The sequence below is a fragment of the Plasmodium sp. gorilla clade G2 genome (assembly GCF_900097015.1).
Source record: "Plasmodium sp. gorilla clade G2 genome assembly, chromosome: 14".
Classification (NCBI taxonomy): Eukaryota; Apicomplexa; class Aconoidasida; order Haemosporida; family Plasmodiidae; genus Plasmodium; species Plasmodium adleri (nom. inval.).
Window position 1 is genome coordinate 1,880,869 of NC_041706.1, and position 11,670 is coordinate 1,892,538.

Below are 11,670 nucleotides of genomic sequence, written 5' to 3' on the forward strand. Positions count from 1 at the left end.
TTTTTTAAGGGAATATTTTAAAAAATTATATAATGTTTAAAAGAATCAAAAAAAAAAAAAATAAATAAATAAATAAATACATCAATATATATATATATATATATATAATAAAACAAAATCATAGGTAGAATAAAATATGATAGAATTGAATAATATCCGAAATAATTTAAAATTACACATTTTTCTTTTTAGTTAATTCCCAAAAGTTGACTTTTTGATTTATTGAATTTTTATTAAATTTCTGAGTGTCTTTTTTCACTGTTACACATTTCCATAAATGTTGAGGATCATAAATAATCTACAAAAAAAAAAAAAAAAATATATATATATATATATATATATATATATGGTGAAGAAAAAAGAAATATTTGTAACAATATAGATTCATATTAAAACATATATATATATATATTTTTTTTTTTACCTTTCTGATTCTAGCTGAATATGCATTATAATTAGTAGCGCATAATGGCTTTTGTATTCTACATTTTAAACCAACCTTCCAATTACTATTCAAGGATTTATAAATTCTAAAAAAAATGAAAATAATATATTAGTTATGAATATATATATTAATATAACAAAAATATAAATATATATATAAATATATATATATATATATATATATATATATATATATATATATATCTTTTCTTTTCATTTTATTTTTTTGAGTTTTACTTTTTGGATGGTATAATGTATAATAATGTTTTCATATTTTCATCAAAATATAAATTGAACAAATAAATATTTGTATGTTTTATATTATTTTGTATAGTAGTATTTTTATTTTCAAAATTTAATTTTTTATATAAGATATCAGCTATTTCATGTTGACGTGATAAAATAGTACAATGTAATTGACATAATAAAAGACATGATTGATTGTGATTATTGTATATATCATTATGATTATTAATATGATTTTCAGTTTGATTTATATAATTATTATTGTTGTATATATCATTTTGTTGTACAATATTTTGATCTTTATTCATGATATGATGGTATACACTTGATACATTATCATTAATTGTTAAATTAATAGTATTTGCTATATTTCCTATATGTGATGTATTTTTTGAATTAAATATATTAACTTTCTTTTCGTTGATAATATAATCATTGTTTTGAATTTTATTTTTTATTTCAAATATATCATTATATAATTTATAATATATACGATCATTTATCATTTCATTATTTATAATATGAAATGTTTGATTTTTTTTTTTTTTCATTTTTTGTTTTTTCTTCTTTTTCATATTTTGTGTTAATTGTAATTCTTCAAATGTATATTCTATTTGATTGTTATTTATATAATCTTTACTTATATGAGGATTTTTTTTTTTTTTTTTTTTCAATTTTGTAAATGATGTTATATTATGAATAGGATATCCTTTAATACATTTCCAACAATTATTATTATAATTATCATAATGTTTATTATTTCTAATTATATTTCCATGTAAAGTATATTGTTCTTTTTGACATGTATGTAATAACATATTTTGTTGTTCTACATTTATATCATTTTTGTTTCTTTGTTTATTTTTATCTTCTTGATTTGTTTTTTGTATTTTAGGAATAAAATATATTTTAATATCATGTACGTGTAGTTGTTCCACACTTGCAAATTCATCAAGATTATCATCCTTCTTATAAATTGTATGATAATCTTTAAACTTATTTATATGTTCCATATGTCCTTCTTTAAAGTAGAAATATTTTTCGTTCTTTTGAAAAGGCATATATTCAAATAAATTTTTTCTTAAAGCATTCATTTTTTTTTTTTTTTGGATAATAATTTCGTCTTCTGTGTCTTCTTCATCAGTTGATGATTTTTCACTTTCGACTTCTTCATTTTTAGTATTTTCATTATCACTAATTTTGTGGTCATCCTTAATATTTTGTTGGTCTTTATTATTTTGTTCGTCTTTAATATTTTCATCATTATTCATTTTTTGTTCATCTTTAATATTATCGTTATCTTTAATATTTCCATCATCTTTAATATTTTCATCATCTTTAATATTATCACCATCTCTTATATTTTCATCATCTTTAATATTATCACCATCTCTTATATTTTCATCATCTTTAATATTTTCATCATCTTTAATATTTTCATCATCTTTAATATTTTCATCATCTTTAATATTTTCATCATCTTTAATATTATCACCATCTCTTATATTTTCATCATCTTTAATATTTTCATCATCTTTTATATTTTCATCATCTTTTATATTTCCTTCATCATTCTTTTTCTGTTCACCATCGATATTTTTATTTACTTCTCTTTTCTGTTGATCCTTTATTTTTTGTTCAAGTTCATTTTTTTTATTTTTGCGTGCCATCATTTTCTCATAATTTTTATTATAATCCTTCATAAAAAATTTTTCCAAATATTTAACTTCATTACTCCACATAATAGACTCTTCTTTATATTTGCTCAATATTCTTTGCTCAATATTATAATTTTTCCATTTATATAAGGCTTTAATATTGATTCCATATATATAGAAGAAATTAAAATATATATTTAATAGAGGTAAAATATCGAATATATTTAATACATCCATATTATCTTCGATTTGATTTTGTATTAATGCAATATCATCATTCCATTGTTTATGAAATAAGGGTATCCATTTTTTTTTTATAAAATAGCAAGGATTATTTGAACACATACATTTTTCTATTATATATAAGATATGTATATATTTATTAAATATTAATTTTATAGTATTCTTTGTTACTGTTCCATTAATAATATGATGCATACTATAATTTATAAAATTATATATTTTTCTATCAATTTGTCTTTCATAAGTTACAGATAATAAATTATTTATTTCTTTTCTAAAATGAAGAATCTTTTCACAAATAAAGAAAACTTGTTCAAATAATTTTTCATTTTCTGTGAAATATATAATCTTCTCTTCTATATTTATATTTTCTTTTATATCTTTTTTATTATTTCCTTTACTTTGATTATTTCCTTTACTTTGATTATTTCCTTTACTTTGATTATTTCCTTTACTTTGATTGTTCTCTTTATTTTGATTATTTCCTTTACTTTGATTATTTCCTTTACTTTGATTATTTTCTTTATTTTGATTATTTCCTTTACTTTGATTATTTCCTTTACTTTGATTATTTCCTTTACTTTGACTATTTCCTTTACTTTGACTATTCTCCTTAACAGGAGTAGATCTATCAGGATTTCTTCTTTTAGTAGGTGATTCAGATATTTTCCTTCCTATATAATCCTTATCAAAATTTTGCTCATTTAATATAAAATCATTTGTATGTTTTAAACTTTCTTCATCTCCCATATCAGTTATAGTACCTTCTAAATTATTATCATTATATTTGTTGTGATTCACCTCTTTAATATTACATTTTTCTTCTTTAAAATTATTCTTTAAAATATTTAATTCTTCGTTCAGTATAATATCTTTTATTTCGATAAATTTTTTTTTCAAGTTTGATTCTTTATAAATGGATGTATCAAAATTGTTAATAAAAAGATCGATATTATATATTCCTTCAATATATCCAATATTTATATTACACTTAGAAACCATTCTTGTATTTATGTTTTGTTGAATATGATAAGACATAAAAGAATTTATTATCTCTTCAGGGATATTAGAACAATTATAATAATTATTATTATTATTATTATCATCATTATTATTATCATCATTATTATTATTATTATTATCATCATTATTGTTGTTGTTATTTGCTTTATATGTGTTATCATTTTCATCATTCCTTACCTTTTTATTATTAGAATAAAGAACATATATTCTATTTATATAACCAAAAATATCTGCAAGATAATAATATTTATTATCATATCTGTCATCTCCTAAATATTCATTTTTCATAATACAAATATTACTATTATTACATGTATTATCATTCATATCCTTATCTGTAAGACCATTTGTTGGTTTCAACAATTTGTGTTCAAGGGGTATTATATTTATTTTTTCACTCTTTAAATGATCCATATTGATATCATCATCATTATTTATTACTTTATTATTACTTACATAAGATAGAATATTTTTTTCTTCTTCTTTTGTAGAAACATTAACATTTTCACATTTATATAATAAGCTATTTGTATTTATCTCTTTAATATTTAAAGACATATTAGAAACATCATTTTGTTTTATAATATTATTTTGTTTTTGTTCATCTAATATATAATTCATTGAATTATTTAAATGATCAACATTTAAAATTGTCTTATTAGAACTAATATTTCTTTTTACAAATTCATTACATATATTACTATCTTTTATAATATTTATAAAGAAAATTATTATTTTCATTTTATCAGTTTCATTTAACATTTCATATGTATTATTTTCTTTACATAAAAAGTTCCAAATATCAATCAGATCAACAAATTCATTATATTGTAAATATTTTTTATTCACATTAAGTAACCACATCATTTTATATTTTCTTAAATTTATATTATCTAAATTTACACTATATAAAGAAGTTAAATTGTTAAACATATTTTTTTTATTTTTATCTCCATTCAAATTATGAGACATATTGATATGATAACATTTGTCATCATCTATATCTACGTTCTCATTATAACATGATAATACATCATCTAATATATCAGTACTATCATTTGTTTTTAAATATGGATCAAATAATAGTTCTTCTTTATCAGTATTATTAGTTATAACTTCTTTAACATTTAAATTGTTATCTATCACATTTTTTGAATTATTCTCTTCACTATTTAAAATATTATTATTATTATTACTATTATTATTATTATTATCTGTTAATATATCATTGGACTCATTTATTGTAACACCAATTTGATTATCATCATTAATATTTTCATGTTTATTATCATACTCATCGATATTACAATTTTCAATATTATCGCATGTATCAATATTATTGCATGTATCAATATTATGGCACTTATCAGTGAGTCCATTCTTATCATCTCCTATATTAATATTACCCTTCTTTTCTTCCTTATCATTAAATATAATACAATGCTTCATAGTATATAGAATCATAAAAATATATTTCTTCAACAAGATAGTCCATGATATATTATCTAATATTCTAATATCATCATATTTTTCGAATATCATTTTTTTCTTGTTTCTATTTACAAACACATTCGATAATATATTTTTATAAGTATCATTTGTAATATCTTCTTCATATTCTTCTTTTTCATTATAAGAATTTAAGTATGATGGTATTTCTTCACAAATACTGGATGTAGAACTTTCCTCCATATTATTAAAAGATTCATTTTGATTTAAATTTTCTTTAACATCTTCCTTGTCATATTGTTTTATTTTTTCTTCAATTAGCTCATCATTTATATGATTCATATTTTTTTCATTTTTACAAATATTTTCATTTTGTTGTTCTATTAATACGTTATCATTTATACTGTTGATTTGTTCATGATTTTTTTTTTCATTTAATATATCATCTTTTTGTTTATTATTTAATAATTCCATATAATATTTGGCTGTATCTTTAGAACAAAAAATAATATCCGTTTTATCATCCACATAATAATTTTCACTTGAAAAAGAATTACATGTATTATTTAAAGCGGTATTTTCATAATTAAAAAGATCGAATTTGTTATTATCATAATTTATATTGTTACAACCTATGTCATCATCATCATTATTATTATTATTATGAATATATTTTTCTGATGTATTATTATAATTACTATTTTCTTGAGGAATATAATTATTCAAACTTTGCTTTATATTCATTTCTTTATGTTGTAAGTTCTCCATTTTTGGTAGCATATATTCATTTTGTGATTTATATAGATCATTGTATAGATATCTTTTTCTTGTTCTTCTTTTTTTTTTTTTTTTTTTTCTTCTTTTTCTTGTAAAAGGCTGTAAAGAATCTTCCGAATTTATATATGATAATGTATCTGATATATAATTATTATAATTATTATTATTTTTATGTGAGTATATATAATTATCATATATATAACCTTTAGATATATTATTTGATAATATGTTCATATTTCTATTATCTGTTATTGAACAAGTATCATTTTCTTCATTTTTGTTTCTTCTTCTACTTATTCTTATTCTTCTTTTTCTTTTCTTCTTTCTTTTTCTTTTTTCATTTATTTGTCTTATTTGTCTTATTTTTCTTAATTGTCTTAATTGTCTTATTGCTCTCATTTTTCTCATAGGTTTATTTATTTTTCTCCTTCTTGTGGCAATTCTATAAATATTTTCTTCATAATTTCTATTATATAATGAATAGGTATCCATTTCATATTTTTTTATGAATTTTTTTTTATTTTTATTATGATATCTTATACATTGGCGTTTAATATCTTCTAATAATAGTACTTTAATTTTATATTCTTCTGTGCACATTTTATCATTTGGAATAATTCTTTTTTTTTCTTCTGTATCTTCCTTATTATCATCACTATTTTTATTATTATCATCATTATTTTTATTATCATCATTATTTTTATTATCATCGTTATTTTTATTATCATCACTATTTATATTTTTATCACTATTTATATTTTTATCACTATTTATATTATTATCACTATTTATATTTTTATTATCAATATCATCTGTTATAATATTTTCAGTATCCATTTCGATATTTTTTTTAAATTCCAACTTACAAAAATTATTCATCAAAGGAAATTCATATTCATCCATCATTTGATATATATTATATTCCTCATTTTTAATTATATATTTTTCTTTTATTTTTTTACTACTATTGCTTTCACTCTTTTGTATATCTTCTAAATTTTTTTTTCTTATTAATGAATAATGTAATAATATTAACAAGGTTTTTAAAATATTGTCTTTAATATTTATATTTGTAAATGTATTTTTTTTGTTTTTATTTATATTATTCGATATTTTTAAGAATAATCTGTATAACAAATTATGATTTTCTACATATTCTTTTAAATAAGTACTATTAATAATTGAATAATAAATAATTTCTTTATTAAATATATTTCTTTTGAATAAAAATATATCTTCTATCTTTTTTAGAGGTATATTAATATGGAAGATATCATCTTTGAAATTATTGAAGAAAGACCAAATCTTTAAAATATTCTCATTTTCTAAAGGTACTATAATATGTAATGGTAATTCACTAATTTTATTTACATTATTATTAAATGTAAAATGTGATATTTCATTTTGTATCTTCATGTTAAACTCCTTTTCTTCTATTTTATTATCTTTATTTATATGTTCTTCATTTATTATATTTTTATTCGTTTCATTTATTATTATGTCTATTTTTAAGTCTTCTTCATTTTTTAATATACATGTATCTTTTGAATATTCATCATTTTTATTATATTCATTTTGTATATTCGAATTTTTCTTATCAACAATATTGTTATTTTGTTCATTTAATGTGACATTTTTTATCTTAAATATGTTATTCTTATCTTTGTGATGAATATTGCTACATTCATCATGAATATTGGAAGTGGTCTCCTTATCATGAAGATTGGAAGTGGAGTCCTTATCATGAATATTGGAAGTGGTATCCTTATCATGAATATTAGAAGTGGTCTCCTTATCAAGAACATTAGAAGTGATATCCTTATCATGAATATTAGAAGTGGTGTCCTTATCTTGAACATTAAAAGTGGTGTCCTTATCTTGAGCATTAAAAGTTGTGTCCTTATCGTGAACATTAAAAGTGGTGTCCTTATCTTGAACATTAAAAGTGGTGTCCTTATCTTGAACATTAAAAGTGGTGTCCTTATCTTGAACATTAAAAGTGGTGTCCTTATCTTGAACATTAAAAGTGGTGTCCTTATCTTGAACATTAAAAGTGGTGTCCTTATCTTGAACATTAGAAGTGATATCCTTATCATGAACATTAGAAGTGATATCCTTATCTTGAACATTAAAACTTATATCCTTACCATCAACATTATCAGCACTACCAATAATATTCATATCATCATGTTGCACAGTTTTCTTTTTCTGTTCACGCAGCTTAACACATTGAGCATAATATTTTTCTTCTAACGTTTTCATAAAAGGAGTATCCAACAAATGATTAATATTAAAACATTCCAACAATTTTATTTCCTTCTTTATAAAATAATATAAATTAATTATTTTTTTTTTATCACATTCAAAGACAGCATAAGGTGCACCCCAAGAACATTTTTTACTTTTAGTACCATCAGGCATAATATAAACACCTGTACCATTTTTTTCTGATAAATTCATATTTTTTGGAATAACATCATATTTATCTCTTCTCATTGTATGAATAGTATCTTTATTTTTTATTTCATTATTGACTTCTTCATTCTGTATATCTCTTTCTTTAAAATCGGATGTACAACTTTCATAATAAGATAAATTATCACTAAGAAATTCATTGTTATTTCTATCTAAATTATCTTCATTTGAAATATTTTGATAATGTATTTCATCATCATTAATTGAATCATCATTTTTTATTTTGTCACTAAAATGTTGATTGTAAATATTAGATGTTTTTATATTAATATCATTTTTAATATTTTTATCCCATTTTTCTATTTCTTCAAGTGTTTCATTTTCTTCATTTTTTGTATATCCCATAGGTATATAAGATTGCTGTTCTTCATTTATTAGTTTCATTTTTTTTTTTATAGAATTATATAATGTTAAATAAGACATCAACCTGTTATAAGACATATTAGGATATACTTGTAACGTTTTGAGAATCCTTGTGGTTATTTCAAATTTTTGCTTAACCTTTGTAAAAATATGGTAATAATCAGCTAATGGTTTATCTAGACGATATCTATTATTATTTGTAGATATGACATATATATAAGGAATAGAATTTGGATATAATCCATAATCTATATACCATTCTTTTATGATAATTCTTACATTCATACTATTTAAATGTTTTTTTATTTTATTATTTAAAAGTTTTTTTTTTTTTTCTTTTTCTTCTTTAATATCTGAAATAAATACATCTTGTGAATTCATTTCAAGAATATTTTTTTGAATATTTGATTTTTTCATATCATATTCATTTATACTATCCACTTGAGTATTATCAAATATTTCTCCACTTTGTTTCTGTAGTTTGACATTATTTCTATTATTATCTAATTTTATATTTGTCTGATTATTTGTTATATTAAATGTTTTATCTATACCTTTTTCATTCTTATTAGTATATATTATATTCTTGTCCTTTGTTGTTATAAGATCTGTTTTATTTGTATTAAACAAATTAATAGATGGATGATTATAATGTTTTAACATATCAGGAGAATATATAAAACTTATATTAATTATTTTGGAATACATAATTAGGAAATCATTTTCATTTTGCATATATACATTTTTATCTTCATCTATATTGTTTTTATTATTTTGTTCTGTTTTCTGGTAATCATTCATATGAATCATATTAGATATATCATTGTTTATATGTGGCTCTATATTATATTTTAGATGATTTTCATCCTTTGTATAATCCTCATTAGTTTTATGTATATGTGTATGTAATATGGAATGATCATTATGAGAGTTATAAGAATTATTAGACTTCTCGGTGTCATGCTCTTCATCTTTATCTATGATATCTAAGGATACCATGGATTTGTCAGCTTCATCAAAAAAGGAAAAGTCATATGCATAAGAAGATACAACACCATCTGATTCAAACCATTGAAAATCATATGTAATAAAATCCTCGGAAAAGAAAATTTGATCAAATTTTTTATATGTGGAGACCTTATTCATTAAATCATATTTTTCATTTTTTAAATTTTTATATTTCATATAAGCTGAATCTTGTTCTTTTGATGAAGGAGAAAAATTAATTGGATTATTAAGTGAAAAGACAAAACTTTTAAAAAGTTTATAATTATTATTATATTTATTGGTAAGTTTCAGACGTTTCTTTTTATTTATTTTATCTATCTTTTTTATAATTTTTTCATTTTGCTCAATTTTTTCATATTTTTGAATATTTTCATTTTTTTGAATATTTTCATTTTTTTCATATTTTTCATATTCTTTATTTTGTTCTTTCTCCCTTACATTTTCTTCATCATTTTCCTTTAGCTTTTCCTTTTTCTGTTCTTTTTTTTTTTTTAATTTCAAATTTTTTTTTTGTCTTGTTAATAGCATATCACTTTTAAAATCATATACCATTTGTTGATTAATTGATTTATAAGTATTATTATTTACATTATTAATATTTCTTATAGTGTAATTATTTTGTTCTATCTTATCAGATATTTCTTGATAATTATATATTTCTTTATTATCGTTGTTAGCATACATATCAATTTTTGAATTATTATTAATATTATTTTTGTGATCAGATATATATTCCTTTTTATTATGGTCTTCACATTTGATGTCCTCATTATTTATTTGTTTATCATTTTGTATATGTTTTATTTTTTCATTTTCAATAAAATAATTTGAAGTATTATATGCAATAGATTGAGAAACACTAGGAGCTCTAGTATCTAATTGATAAATATTACCTACAAAGGACATACAATTATTACTATCTATATTTTTTATATTTTCATAATAAGATTTATTTATATGATCATTTGTTAAATTTTTTGTTTTTTTGTTTGTTTTTAATTTTAAATTTTCATCTTCTATATTATTTTTCATAATATTTATATCTTTATAATCACACAAATTATCATGTGTTAACAATTGATTATTATTATTATTATTATTATTATTATTTATATTATTATATGAATAATAATTATTATAATCATCATCACCATAATTATTATTATTATTATTATGATTATTATTTATATTTATTTCGTTGGATATCTTATTGTTTATGAATTTTTCTTTTATATGTTCCTCTGGTTCATTTATATTATTAATGGATATAGATTTATTTAAAGACATATTCTTATTAATTAAATTTTCCTTTTTATTCTTCAACAATATTATGTCTTTCTTGTAAAAAGAATGAGAATTATCATTATTATGAATACTCTCAATATTATCGTTGTTATAAAAAGTATTATAATTTTCTTGTTTCTCCTCATCTTTACATATATTATTAGGAATATAACTAATGTGTGATTCACCTTTTAATTTTAGATCATCATTAAATATTTGTGTGTCATTTATATAATTTTTTTGTGATACATTAAAAGTATTATTACTTTGTATATTATTATATTGTAAATTATTAACATTATTGTTAATACATTCAGTGTGTTTATTTTTTATATTGTTATTTTTATTTATGAATCCATAATTATTATTTATTATTATTGTTTCTTTTTTTTTTTTATATTTTTCATCCGTTTCTTCAATAGTATGACAACTATTTTTATGGATAGCATTATTGTCCTTTTCATTTATTTTTTGATCATGTTTCATTTTTCTTAGATTATATTCGACACACTTTTCTTGTATCCATTTTTTTTCCATATTATATATATATATATATATATATATATTTTGGTATTAATTATATGTATTATATAAAGAAAAATAAATATATTAACACAAAAACATATAAATAAATCAAAGGATAAATGAATATTAATATGTATATATGTATATATAATTTTATGTTTATTTTATCTTGTTT

The 11,670-nt window shown here is 19.6% G+C and overlaps 1 protein-coding gene across 1 annotated transcript; it reads right to left on the reverse strand.

The window, feature by feature from the left end:
• Positions 1 to 172: 172 nt before the first annotated feature.
• On the reverse strand, positions 173 to 11,507 carry PADL01_1448500 (conserved Plasmodium protein, unknown function; the record flags this gene model as incomplete). Its single annotated transcript, XM_028684771.1, has 3 exons — positions 173 to 298; positions 425 to 530; positions 682 to 11,507. 3 exons carry the CDS (start codon positions 11,505 to 11,507, stop codon positions 173 to 175), a joined length of 11,058 nt encoding a protein of 3,685 aa, XP_028540816.1.
• Between the last annotated feature and the right edge of the window lie 163 nt (positions 11,508 to 11,670).